At 45.2% G+C, this 14,643-nt stretch overlaps 1 protein-coding gene across 5 annotated transcripts in view; it reads right to left on the bottom strand.

Annotated features, from left to right (window-relative positions):
- fut8 (fucosyltransferase 8) overlaps positions 1-14,643 on the bottom strand; it is a 632,584-nt gene that overhangs the window by 138,048 nt on the left and 479,893 nt on the right. For all 5 annotated transcript variants that reach the window (XM_033026878.1, XM_033026881.1, XM_033026879.1 and 2 more), the window contains 2 exons: positions 1,115-1,230; positions 145-307 (listed from right to left, as the gene is read on the bottom strand). In XM_033026878.1, coding sequence (XP_032882769.1) covers positions 145-307; positions 1,115-1,230 — 279 coding nt within the window. The remainder of the gene's footprint in view (positions 1-144; positions 308-1,114; positions 1,231-14,643) is intronic.

Here is a 14,643-nt window from a genome sequence, read left to right as displayed (position 1 = left end):
AGTTTACAAGGCTGTGATGTCAGTGACTCTAAAATAACTTTCCTTATGGACCAATTTGGTATACTATGAGCTTAACCAGGCTTTGAAAGGCCTTGGATTGGCACAAACAAAAGGTACCCCAGGTAAGGGGCATGAAGTCCTTACCTCTGCTGTTCACCCAGGTTCTCAAGTAAAGAATCCGCCTGCCTTTCTGCTTCATCACCCTCCAGTTTTTTCACTTTCGTGACTTCACTCTGCACGAAGAACCAGAGCTCCTTCACTCCATTTTCAATCTTACGCCGTAGCTCCTCGTGTTCTTTCCCAGGACCTGCCACAAAAATGTCAGACAGTTCTACCATGAACTCCTTGCTTTTTTATTCCATGCCTCTGCCAGTAAGCCTGCCTTTTTAGACATCTGATCAATCTGCCCTATTATCTTAGGGTGATTTTCGATCATGCACTTAATCTACCATTTTTGTTTATATTTCCTTATCTTGTCCGCCTTCTCAAATACATTCAGTCCAAATTCTTTGGACAGGTCGACACCATGGCACAGCAGTAGAGTTGCTGTCTTACAGTGACAGAGACCCAGGTTCAATCCTGACTATGGGTGCTGTCTGTACGGTGTTTGTACGTTCTCCCTGTGACCACATGGGTTTTCCCCGGGTGCTCCGGTTTCCTTCCACGCTCCAAAGGCGTACAGGACTGTTGGTTAATTGGCTCAATAAAGATTGTAGATTGTCCCTACTGCGTAGGGTAGTGTTAGTGTATCGGGTGGTGGCTGGATAGCATGGACTCGGTGGGCGGAAGGGACTGTTTCAGTGCTGTATCTCTAAACTAAACTAAAATTAAATTCTATATGCCATTTCTCCATATGCCATTTCTCTGCTCACCTAACTGATTGATTAAATGATAGCTTTCTTCCTGATAGCATCTTGGTTTTCATTGCAATTGCACAATATTAAGGAATGGAAATTATTCAGCAATGTCAATTGCTACATAGGGAATCCAGCAGCTAACCAAGGGCACTACATTGACCGCGAAAGGAAGAAATGGAAATGCACTCTTTAACATATTCCTTAAGCAAATAATTCCCAACAATGGACTCAATTAGTGGAACAGGGTAATCACCTACCTTTGTCCGCTCCCTTCTTGTAGCTTTCAATCTGCTCTTTGGCCTTTAACAGTTGTTCTTCTAATGAATGTACTCTTCCAGCAGCTGGTGCCTGGTCAATGGGACCTTCAGGAATCCTGGATGAAGAAAGATTGTGTGAATAAAATATGCAGTCTCTGATCATTTGCATATTGGAATTCCATTCACCACACTAGGGATGTTATTAAGACAATAGAATCAAGAGTAAATTACTGGACTGAAATGTATCTGGGCAGAGGCACTGGCATGAAATGCTAACTTTCCAATCTGGGGACTATAATTAGTGATGCCCTAAGGGAGAGGTAGAAATGTTAGCATTATTCAGGAGTTGGAGTTCGTCAGTGAGTGCCAGCTTTCTGAACTTTACCCCTAAATAACACTGTTGCAGAAATTGCTCCCTTAACTCAGTCACTCATGAAAAGTCAGAGTCATACAGCGTGGAAACAGGCCCCCGACTCTACTTGCCCACGCTGACCAACTTTTCCCATCTACACCAGTCCCATCTGCATGCATTTGCCCAATATCCCTCAAAACCTGTCCTATCCATGTACCTGTATAAATGTATCTTAAACATTGCAATAATACCTGCCTCAACTACCTCCTCTGGCAACTCGTTCCATACATCCACCAGCCTTGGTAAAAAAAGTCACCCCTCAGGTTCCTATTAAATCTTTCCCCCCTCACCTTAAGCCTATGTCCACTGGTTCTTGATTCCCTTACTCTGGGAGAGACTCTGTATGTCTACCCGATCTATTCCCCTCATGATTTTGTACACCTCTGTAAGATAACCCTTCATCCCCACATTGAATGGCGGTGCTGGCTCGAAGGGCCGAATGGCCTACTCCTGCACCTATTGTCTATATCCTCCTGCGCTCCAAGGGATAGTCCTAGCCTGCTCAACCTCTCCTTATAACTAAGACCCTTGAGTCCCGGCAACATCCTCATAAATCTTCTTCAAGCTTGACAACATCTGTCCTATAACATGGTGTCCAGAACTGAACACCATACTCTAAATGCAGTTTCACCAACATCTTATATACTGTAATTGACCTCCCAAATGCTATACCCAATACTCAGTATTTGATTCATTTATAATACTGGGAAGAAAAGGTAGATTCAGAATTTGCAGTCACTAATGGGGATATTAGGCCTTATAATGGAGAAAATCTTACATTCATGGAATATGCACATGTGCAGTTAAATGCAGAAATCCAGAAGTGTTATCAGTATTATCTGCTTCACTAGTATGAGCCGCTCCCATCTTCTCCAGGGTAATCAGAATTCAGTGAATTATTTTCAGATATTCAGGAACCAGCTCACTGTTTAAACCCCTTAGCATGTTACTGTTTGCTAAATAAGTTGTAACTGATGAATTTAATAGTATAATGAACCAAATCTCTTACTATTCCTTACTTTTGCATTGTGTTGAGTTTCAAATATTCATTTCAAAATCCCATGGCTTTTAATGTAATGAAAGGAGTTATTTGTTTAAGTTCATGATATTTCAGCTCCTACTTTTATTGCCCATGTTTGCTTCAATCAAAATGCTTAATGGGCTTGTTAAAGCAACAAGATGCTGCCTGACCAGCTGAGATACCCCACCGCTTTGTGTCCTCTTGTGTGGTAAACCAACATCTGCAGTTCCTTGCTTCTATTCTTCTCAACTTGTTGACTGCCTTCAGAATGACTTGTTAGTCCAGCGATGTAACAGTTGCTGGAAACCAGAGCTTTCCTCACAGCCAACACGAGACATTGACGAAGGCTATGAATGGGGAAAATCTGTGCTGTAATAATCTCTACCATCAGCATGGACAGCTTTCCTGAAGTGCAGGGGTGATGGCCATCGCACTGCCATGGGCTATAAAATCTAGACCATTAATTTTCAATCAGCATCAAAGCGAAATTTCTGTATTCCTGTTTGCTTTTCCTTTCTTGCTGCCGCAACGCAACGCTACACAGTACAGTCCCGTAATAGATTTGCAAGGGTGGGTCGACTCAATAAAACTACAAAACCACACAGTTACTATGCATCACCAAGAAGAGGTAATGGAGTTTTTAAAGAGCACTAGGTGGTAAATTTGATCAAGTGCATTCTCAGATCTTGTCGGATGCTAGGGTGTAAAATGTTCCTTGCAGAGATGCTTGCATCATCTTTAGCCACAGATAAAAAATGGGAGGCTAGAGGGCGGTTAATGTTGCATCATTATTTAAGAAGGGCAGCAAGGAAAATTCAAGGAAGGAAACACAAGGACAGATCAGAAGAAGCGTCCTGACCCAAACATCACTGATCCATGTTCTCCCAGAGATGCTCCCTGACCCGCAGAATTACTCCAGCACTTTCTGCCTCTTTTTAAAGCCAGGAACTACCGGCCAGTGAGCCTCATTCAGTGCAAAAGTTAGGATGTCATGTCTGTTTGATTGATTGACAGATACAGTGCGGAAACAGGACCTTCAGCCCATTTACTCCACACCGACCATTAATCACCAGTTCAAACGAGTTCCATGTTATCCCCCCCCCCCTACACACAGGGGGAAATTTACAGAGGCTAATTAACCTACAAACTCGCATGTCTTTGGGATGTGGCAGGAACCAGAAGCACTTAGAGGAAATCCACATGGATACATGTAGAGCATGTAAAATCCAAGCAGATAGCACCCAAGGTCAGGATTGTACCCAGTTCTCTGGCGCTATGAGGCAGAAGTTCTACCAGTTGCACTACTGTGCCACCAACTGGTTACCCTGCTATAGATGGACACCATTAAATTGGAAAGGGTGCAAAAATATTTACAAGGATGTTACCAGTTTGGAGTATTTGGGGAGTATGAAGGCATTGGTTTACGGTGCTCGTAGGCATCCGGAGACAGTCCGCAGGGCACTGTTGAGGGCAGCATCCAGCTTCTTGGCGTGAGGGCTTTGGCACCAGTCCAGGGCACAGTACTCGGCGGCTGAGAACACCAGGGCCACTGTGGACATGTAAACCAACTGCCCGTCCTCGCTGGCATTGCCCCAGCCAACATCAGACGAGAAGCAGCCACGCTGGCCCTCTCTCGAAAGGCACAGGACAGTGAATCCCACCTCCTCCATCAGATCGTCACAGAGACACCACAACGAGTGCGCCTGAAGTCACGGCACCCCTTTGCCACGCAAGCCCAAGAGCTGCTCTGCACAACACCGGCTGATGCTTCTAAGGCCGCCTAGGTCAAGACAAGATGGAGAGACCAGTGGAAGCCAGCAGAACCATCTAGGCTACACCATTACATCAATGACCCCATGGATGTCCCTGGCCAGGACCTGCCCCGAAAGCAGTGGACAACCCTCAACCGCTTGAGGACAGGCATCGGACGCTATGGAGTAGCGATGAAGAGGTGGGGCCTCGTGGACAGCGCCTCCTGCGAGTGTGGGGACCCAACACAGACAGTGGTGCACATAGTCACCAGTTGCCCCAATCACCGGCCACCGAATGGTGAACGAGGTCTAATTGACCTGGACGATGATACGTTGGCCTGGCTCGCCTCAACAGAGCTGCAGGTCTAAAAGACATACGACAGAAGAAGAAGGTTTAAGGTGCGAATGGAAAGCTTTAGAAGAGAACAATTACAACATTTAAAACTCACTTGAACAGATTTTAGTTTAGTTTTGTTTAAAGATACAGTGCGGTAACAGGTCCTTCAGCCCAACGAGTCCGTGCCGACCAGTGATCCCTGTAGCACTTTCCTACACACTAGGGCCAATTTTGTAATTTTACCAATGCCAAGTAACCTGCACACCTGTACATGTTTGGAATGAGGGGGGGGAACCGGAGAAAACCCACATGATCACGGGGAGAACTTACAAACTCTGTACAGATGGAACTCGCAGTCAGGATAGAACCCGGGTCTCTGGCGCTGTTAGGCAGCAACTCTACTACTGCGCCACTGTGCCGCCCAGAATAGTTTGGAGGAATATTGGCCAGGTGAAGGTGAGTGGGACAAGCTTGATTAGGCAACTTGGTTGGCATGGACAAGATTGACCAAACGGCCTATTTCCCTGCTGTCTAACTCTATGGCTGTGCTCAGGCTCATCCAATGATGTCACTTCATCTGTGCTATTCACTGCTAACATTGAATTGCACTGTACAATTACAAAATAAAACACGGAGCAAAACAGGAAAAAATGATTGAAATCAAGCGCGAAGTGCAAGTGGACGAATTTATAAAAGATCAGGAAATGCCAATTTCAGGATTGCATTCTCTCCAATACCGGGTTGAGTTGAAATATTCTTCAAAGTAGAATTAAAGCAATCATGAGTAAAAATTCTATCAAGAATTCATTCCAATGTGTTTTGGAAATTGTAAGATTTCATGAATGAAAAATCTGAATGAAGTAGATTCCTTCTTCAGTGACAATCACGATACATGCGCAGCATCAAACTTTCAACATCCATCGTTCAACCAGATACAACATACCATTGTACATCAAGATAAGCAATGAATCAACCAGGCATCATTGTGTTGGTTGCAATGATGTTCTACACATTCATAATCCAAAGTAAACAATAACAATCTCAATCTGCAGATGGGTTTAAGATTAGCCAAAATTCCTTACGGAGAGAGGGAGTGAGTGGGAGAGAGAGGGGAGAGTGGGGGAGGGGGGGAAGGCTGGGAGAAAGAGGAAGGGGGAAGAAAAGGTGGGGAGAGAGGGAGAAGGAGATGGAGAAGTGGGAGGGAGAGAGAGGGAGGGAAGTAGGGAGAGAGGGGATGGGGAGAAAGAGAGGGGGGAGCAGGGGAGGGGGTGAGAGGGAAATTGGGACATGAGGGGTGGGGTCCAGGGGGAGGAAATTGGGGATGAGAGGGAGGGTTGTGGATGAGAGGAATGAGGAGGAGACAAGGGGGAGGGCACCGTGGGATGGGGCTGAGAAATGCGGGAAGGGGTGGGGAGCGAGGGAAGGGGTTAGAAAGGGATTGGGTGTTTGGAGGAAGGGTTTGTCAGAAGGAAGGGACAGAATAGTTATCCTAAATTACAGTTAAGGAGAGAGGCCAACATTTCACATTTCATATAAAGTGATCAATTGGTCCACCAGTGAGGGGGTACCCCTGATCTGCCCACCTACTGCATTGCGGATGTCGTACATTTTCTCTGTGACTGTCGTGCTGCAATGCTGTAAAACAATATTCTGGACTGGTATTTTTCTCTAAGCCCAACCTTTTGAACTTGGCTCGGGCTTGACTGTACTCATGTTATCTGAATGGTGGCCAATTAGTAAAAGGGGAGATGCAACGAGACCTGGGTGTCATGGTACACCAGTCATTGAAAGTAGTCATGCAGGTGCAGCAGGCAGTGAAGAAAGCGAATGGTATGTTAGCATTCATAGCAAAAGGATTTGAGTATAGGAGCAGGGAGGTTCTACTGCAGTTGTACAGGGTCTTGGTGAGACCACACCTGGAGTATTGCGTACAGTTTTGGTCTCCTAATCTGAGAAAAGACATTCTTGCCATAGAGGGAGTGCAGAGAAGGTTCACCAGACTGATTCCTGGGATGTCAGGACTTTCATATGAAGAAAGACTGGATAGACTCGGCTTGTACTCGCTAGAATTTAGAAGATTGAGGAGGGATCTTATAGAAACTTACAAAATTCTTAAGAGGTTGGACAGGCTAGATGCAGGAAGATTGTTCCCGATGTTGGGGAAGTCCAGAACAAGGGGTCACAGTTTAAGGATAAGGGGGAAATCTTTTAGGACCAAGATGAGAAAAACATTTTTCACACAGAGAATGGTGAATCTCTGGAATTCTCTGCCACAGAAGGTAGTTGAGGCCAGTTCATTGGCTATATTTAAGAGGGAGTTAGATGTGGCCCTTGTGGCTAAAGGGATCAGGGGGTATGGAGAGAAGGCAGGTACAGGATACTGAGTTGGATAATCAGCCATGATCATATTGAATGGCGGTGCAGGCTCGAAGGACCGAATGGCCTACTCCTGCACCTATTTTCTGTTTCAATGTTTCTATGTATCTTATAATTTGATTTGACTGGATAGCACGCAAACTAAAGCTTTTCGCTGCATCTCGGCTCACATAACTATAATAAACCAATACATATGGGCCCATTTCATCTTTTAAATATATAATAAATTAAAGTTCATGCAAATAATCAGACCACTTCATGAAAATTATGTAGAAAATGCCCATGGACCGCATAAATAATCCATTAAAGCATGACTCATTAACCATTTTCATGAGTTAAACACCAGATGACTTTCATTCAATAGATACAGGTTCACTTAATCCTGAAATCATGTACTGTGGTTTGATCAGTCATTAAAATGTATTCATTTCCAAACTTTAAAAGCACTCCAAGCCATTAAATGCTGACTAATCTCATACCAGGGCACTCTTGCTTGTAACTATCAGACTTCTAATCAAATTTTATTCGTCTAAGAGGAAATCTTACTCTCCGAGTGCAATTTCTGACTTGGCTAACAAATGCTGATTTCGAGCAGTGTGTGGCAGAACATTGGCACCTCCACATTAATCCCAGCTTCAGAAGACCAGACCTCAAGCCTGTTCTAGGGAATGAAAAATAAGCCTGCAATTCATACTGCCAGAAGCTTCAGTGCCACTTCTTGGAAACAGAAAACCTTGTACCAAGTCAGACCATGAGACTGTAACCCAAACTTGATCCCACAGGTACAAGGTTGCCTGTTCCCAAGAAGTGGCCCAGAAGCTTCTGGCAGTATGAACTGCAGGTTTATTCTTCAACAAATACTGCAACTAAAAGGGAAAAAGTCCAAATGGATCAGTTCCCTCCTGATTGTTATCATGTGAACCTGCATTCTGCTAATTAGTTTAATGCACGTCACAGTCAGGTCTAGGTCTTACTCTATTAATGTGCGTACATTCACACTTTTCACACTGCACAGCGATCTGAAGAGGGATCTAGTAAAATCTTGCACATCCTTACTAAGGCAAACTAATTTCCAACATCTTAACTAAATTCTTGATTAGTACGGGTGTTAGGGGTTATGGGAAGAAGGCAGGAGAATGTGGTTGAGAGGGAAAGATAGATCAGCCATGATTGAATGGCGGGGCAGACTTGATAGGCCGAATGACCTAATTCCGCTCCCGTAACTTATGAAGGCTAAAGGGCCTGTCCCACTTACGTGTCCTTGGCACGCAGATTACGCGACCTCGTCGTCGCGTTGAGGCGCACGGGCATCGTATGGCTGCGCGGGGCCGGTCCCACTGAGAAGCGTGGAGAGGTATGTAGTTGTTCGCGACATCGAGCAGCACTCCGAAATTTTTGTAGTGAACGAAATCTTCGTGCGTCAACGCCTGTCGCGTAACTGACGGCCAAAGTGGGACAGGCCCAAGACCCTGGGGCGATGCAACGTCTCACCTCCAACAGCAGCAGAAGCAGGCAAACGATTGCCGAATTCGGCCTGGGGCTCACGGCCGTTGCGGTCCGGATCCGCCCCCACTTGTACTCCCAGACCGGGGCCAAGAAAATTGAAGATAGACACAAAATTCTGGAGTAACTCAGCGGGTCTGGCAGCATCTCTGGAGAGAAGCAATGGGTGACGTTTCAGGTCAAGACCCTTCTTTCAGACTGAAGAAGTGTCTCGACACGAAACGTCACCCATTGCTTCTCTCCAGAGATGCTGCTGGTCCCGCTGAGTTACTCCAGCTTTGTGTCCATCTTCAAATTACGTAATGCACTCCAGATGGCTGTGCGGGCGCATTAAATCGCGCGTGACCTTCGTGGGACCGTCGCGGCTCAACGCGACCACAAGGTCGCGTAATTAGCATGCCAAGGACACGTAAGTGGGACAGGGGCTTAAGTATACGGCACTGCTCACTGCACCAGCAGATACCAATTAAGCAACACAGAATGCAGATCATATCTGACAAACTGATTGACTTGCAGCAAAATACAACTTCTGGAGGAATTCAATAGCATTGCTGGAGTGAAAGTGAAAGGAATTTCCCACATTACAGATCAAGAGCCTGCATCAGCACTGAGAACGGGTAATGGAGATAGCTGGTATAAAGAGAGGGAGGGGGGCAGGGGGGAATGTGAGGTTGGGGCTGGTAGGTGGACTGAAGAGGGGTGGGGAACAATACGTGGATGGAGCCAGGTGTGGAGAGGCCCCTCTAGTTGAAGTTGGAGAACAGAGGCTGGAGGGTGAAGAGTGGGTACACAAAAGACTACAAGTGCTTGAATATAAAAATAAGAAAGGTGATAATGGGGATGATTGAAGGCAGAGATGGGAGTGGAGAGGGCCAAGAACTGACAGATTGGTACGGGAATGGATAAGGGCATTTAAACTGGCATTTATCAGGCAAATTAGTTTTAAATTTAGGATTAACAATACCTCCAGTTATAAAAAATATATATTCAGAAGCACATTGAAAAAGCATGCAGGGTATTAGACCAAAATTAATCACAAGTCAGGCACAAGATTTACCTCTGAGTAATGCTGAGGAAATCCACCATGATACCATCTACAAAATGCTCTACAGTTACTTACCGAGGCTACTCCAACTTCATCTCCCTAACTCAATAATCAAGATGGAGAAGGGCAGCATATGCAAAGGCACCCCAATTATTGATTCATCTCCAGTAGCAGACTATCCTGACATTGCTGCTCCATCACACAAACCAACCTCCCTTCCATTCACTCCTCACGCTGCCTCTGCAAAGCTACCAGTATAATCAAGGACAAGCCGCACCCCGGCCACCCCCTCTTCCATCAGACAAAAGATATAGACATCTGAAATGCTCACCTCCAGATTCGGGAGCAGTTTCTTCCCAGCTGTTATCTGGCAATTGAACCGTCCTACCAACAACTAGAAAGCAGTCCTAATTTACTATCTACCTCATTGGAGACCCTCGCGTTGAGCCTTGATGGTCCCTTGAAGGTCGGGCGCGATTACATGCGTACGCACAGCCGTCTGGAGCGCGTGACGTCATTTGAAGATGGACACAAAGCTGGAGTAACTCAGCGGGACCGGCAGCATCTCTGGAGAGAAGCAATGGGTGACGTTTCGTGTTGAGACTCTTCTTCAGTCTGAAAAGAAGGGTCTTGACCCGAAACGTCAACCATTGCTTCTCTCCAGAGATGCTGCCGATCTCGCTGAGTTACTCCAGCATTTTGTGTCTATCTTCAATTTTCTTGGCCCTGCTTTGGGAGTAGAAGTGGGAGCGGATCCGGACTGCAACGGCCGTGAGCCCCAGGCCGAGTTCGGCGATCGTTTCCCTGCTTCTGCTGCTGTTGAAGGTGAGACGTTGCGTCGCGCCAGGGTCTTGGGCCTGTCCCACTTTGGCCGTCAGTTCCGCGACCGGCCGTTGGCGCGCAAAGATTTTGTTCACTACAAACGTTGGTAGGCCATTTCGAACGGAGATGAGGAAAAGCGTTTTCACCCAGAGAGTTGCGAATCTGTGGAATTCTCTGCCTCAGAAGGCAGTGAAGGCCAATTCTCTGGATGCTTTCAGGAGAGAATTAGATAGAGCTCTTAAAGATAGCGGAATCAAGGGATATGGGGAGAAGGCAAGGAACGGAGTACTGATTGTGGATGATCAGTCATGATCACAGTGAATGGAAGTGCTGGCACTAAGGGCCGAATAGCCTACTCCTGCAAGATGTGTGGAGGTATGAGTTGGTTAAATAGGGTCTCTCAACCTGCAGCGATTCAGCATTTGATCCGGGCTCTAAAAAGCTTTGGCAATTTTCTCAGATTATTGTGAAATCAGTCCAATCAAAACACTTCCCAGCTCTGGCCATGCTCCTTGAGACAAGAAGAGGTCTCCACATTTATATTCTTCTCTAGTAGCTTCCCTGTAACCATGCATGACTACAGTCAATGGCCTGAAATGAATTTGGTCAGTCTCAGAGCATTCAAAGCAATTATGTTATTTCACTTCAGGTTATGAAGGGATTTTAAGATGAAAAGTCATCGCTCCCTTCACTTAAACCCCTTTCAATAACGGCAGAACATCAAGCAGTCTTGCTGGCTTATATGAGTCTTTTGCGAACCTCGAGTCAGGCTGAGCAATTTTGGGAAGAGCTTATTGAGATAATATGCACTTCAGAATACCATAGAATTGCACAGTCAGAGTTCTGCAGCACAGAAATGGGACTGTCGGCCCACTATACCCATGCAGAGTAACGTCCTATTGTATATTAAAAAATGACACACATGCTGGAGCAACACAGTGGGTCAGGCAGCATCTCGGAGAATATGGATAGGTGATGTTTCGAGTAGGGATCTTTCTTCAGATTCTTAATTGGTTCCAATCTGAAACGTCACCTGTCCAAGTTCTCCAGATATGCTGCCTGACCCGCTGAGTTACTCGAATACTTTGTGTTCCTTGTTTATGCTTGCAGTTCCTTGTTTCCATTTTTTAATATTAATCCCAGTTACTGATACATAGTCTGAATCCACCATGTTCTGTTAATGCAAATGCTCATCTAGATACTAAAACATTGCGCGAGTTCCTGTCTCCACCACCTACTTGGGCTGTGTATTCTAGATCCCACCTCCGATCCTCTCCGAACTTACGCTGTGTAATTTTAGGTATTTCTGCAGCAGGGAAGCTCTGTCTCTGCCCGTCTTCATTTTGAATACCTCTCAGATCCCCCCAAATCTCCTCCGTCCAAGGAAAACTATGCCTTTTGAGCCATTCCCCGTAATGGGTGGCACAGGAGTGCAACTGTGGACTGCTGCCTCACAGCGGCAGAGACCCGGGTTCGATCCTGACCATGGGTGCTGTCTGTATGGAGTTTATACGTTCTCCCCGTGTCAACATGGGTTTACTCTAGGTGCTACGGTTTCCTTCCAGACTAAAAAAAACATACAGGTTTGTAGTTAATTGGCTTCTGTAATGAGTCGACTCGAACACACATCAAGATACAACACATATTGTAACTTTGTCCCTAGTGCGTGTATGTTAGTGGGCGAGGCGATCGCTGGTCAGTAGAGACTTAGTGGGCCGAAGGGCTTGTTTCCACACTATATCTCTATGGTCTAAACTGAAATGTCTCACATCAATCAACGTTCTGGTGAATCTCCTGTGCAGTCTCTCCAGGACAGTCACACCCTTCACATACAATAACAATCAGACATAATACTCCAGATATGGATAAACAATATTTTATGAAGTTGTACCATAATCTTCCTGCTCTTCTACACTCTGTCCCAGCTAATGAAAGCAAGTATCCTGCATGCCTTCTTCACCATCTTATTTTTGTGTGCTTGCTGTATCAGGGATTCCTGTACACCAGGGTCCCTGTGTTCTTCGATATTCATCAAGGTTTACCATTTGTGTGTTCAACCCAGCCTAGTCTTCCCAACGTGCATCACCTTGCACTTCTCAGGATTAAATTCCATTTGCCACTACTCTGTCCATTTTACTGAGTGATCAACTATCAATAGCCTGCACCTATCCACACCACAATCAACAATCCGTAAAACTACGCTTGCATCCAAATTGTTAAAGCATATAACAAACAGTAAGTCTTTTGCTAACCTAAAGATAGGCTGAGCAATTTTGGGAAGAGCTTATTGAGATAATATGCACTTTAGAATATCTTCGAATCGCAGTCAGATTTCTGCAACAAAGTAATGGATCCGTCAGCACACTACATCCGTGCAGCGTAACAAGTTCTCTTGGATATTAAGAAACACCACTAAGTACTTGAGTAACCCAGCATCAACATCCATAATACACCACTGGAATTAGATTTCTAATGACAAAAAAACGCTCCACCGTTTTCCACAGCCTTCTATAACCCAGCAGTTTTTAATCCAACTTGCCATGGAAACCCGTGGGCTCTTAACATTTGTACCAGATTCTCCTATGGGACCTTGGGTCATTCTATGTAACGACATTAACGACACTGCCCTACATTTGTTACTTCTTCAAATCTACAACTAAGTTAGCCAGACAGAACTCACGAAAACAAAGCCGTGCTGACTATTTTTGGTTACCCCGACCCTGCAGGGGTACAGGTGTGGAACAGCCATACAGCTTAAAGCAACTTGCCTCAAAGTACAGGATTTTAGAAGTTTTTTTAAAAAGTAATTGTGTTCATAAATTATATTTTTAGAATTAATTAAATATTATGCAACAACTACTGAAGCATATTGCGCCTCTTGAAGCTAATCTAGAAACTGATTTGTCAGCCAAGGAATTCAGGTGCACCATTCAAAGTTTACTGGTGGTTCCAATGAGCTGTCAAGCCAGACAACATTGTTCATCCAACCTGGTTGACTGAAGAAGTTATCTCACTTAGAAAAACATCCAATTAACTTTTATCATCCCTCATTGATTTAAAAAAATCACTCATTTATGCAGGGTTTTCGTGACACTCATTTTAAATTTGCCTTTTACTCATTTAAACCTCTGTTCCCCAAGCTGAATGTAATGGCTTCAGCTGCTTGACTCTACCCCAAGGCAATACCATTTTCTCAATTTTCCCACTGGTAACTGGTACCTTCCTCAAAATGTTATGCAGTTCATTTAGTTTAAAATAAGTTCCATATCTGCTCTGGTGTGATTTGATCTAATGCCCTCGAGCTTTTGCCTGGTTCTCTGATTTACTCACTCCCAGGCTCACATGCAACTGTTGCCTATTTACACCTCACCATCAATTGTTATCATGAAATGCCTGGGGGCATTTGCTGTGTTATATACATGCACACGAACAGTCTTCATTGTGGATGTAATCAATTGGAAGCATCCATACCAAAGTCAAGATTTTGGACAAAGTATTGGTTCACGGAGAAACAATGAGAAACGCAGAAAGATAATGGGCAAGTTTAAACAGATTCCTGGTTCACCGACTATAAAGCATTAGCAATACGGTGCAGACAAAGCAGCTTGATCAGATCTTCTGCCCCTTGACTGCCACCATATTTTACCCTATTGGAGAAATTCTCTTTGTTCCAGCTATCACCCTCTTAAGGATCTGTCCCACTTAGGCAATTTTTTCGACAACAGCTGAAAATAGGCTGTCGCCACATGGTCGCAAGGTGATGCGGGGTGACGCCTGTATTGTCGTGAGTTGTCTCAAGTGTCGTAACATTTTTCTTGTCGCCGCAGGATTTTGAAATGTTCAAAACCTTTTGGTGACAGTGGGCTTGACGATGCCTGTCTTCTCCTGTCATGGGTGCTGCCGTACGTTGTCACCAGGATGATGCCAGGTGACGTTGGTTGTCACCGGGTGATGACCTCGGTGAATTCCATTGGCGACAACCTACGTCATCCTACGTCAACCGGCGACGGTACCGGCGTCAATAGGTCTTCAGTTGTCTTCATTTGTCGCCAACAGGGTCGTAGCTTATCGTAGCTTGTCGCGGGTGGAGGTAGGTTGACTTCGGTTGTCGTAGCTTATCGCCGGTGTGGTCGAAGGTTGTCGTAGGTGTCGTCATGGTTGTCGTAGGTATGATCGTAGGTAGACGTCCAAAGTCTAGTAAACCGGAATTGTGTTGCCGGTTGACGTAGCTTGTCCTCGACTAGGTGGTAGCTTGCTGTAGA

Source organism: Amblyraja radiata, chromosome 9, assembly GCF_010909765.2.
Source record: "Amblyraja radiata isolate CabotCenter1 chromosome 9, sAmbRad1.1.pri, whole genome shotgun sequence".
NCBI lineage: Eukaryota > Metazoa > Chordata > Chondrichthyes > Rajiformes > Rajidae > Amblyraja > Amblyraja radiata.
The sequence above is the reverse complement of the archived record's forward strand: the minus strand, read 5'-3'. Positions and strand labels throughout refer to the sequence as shown.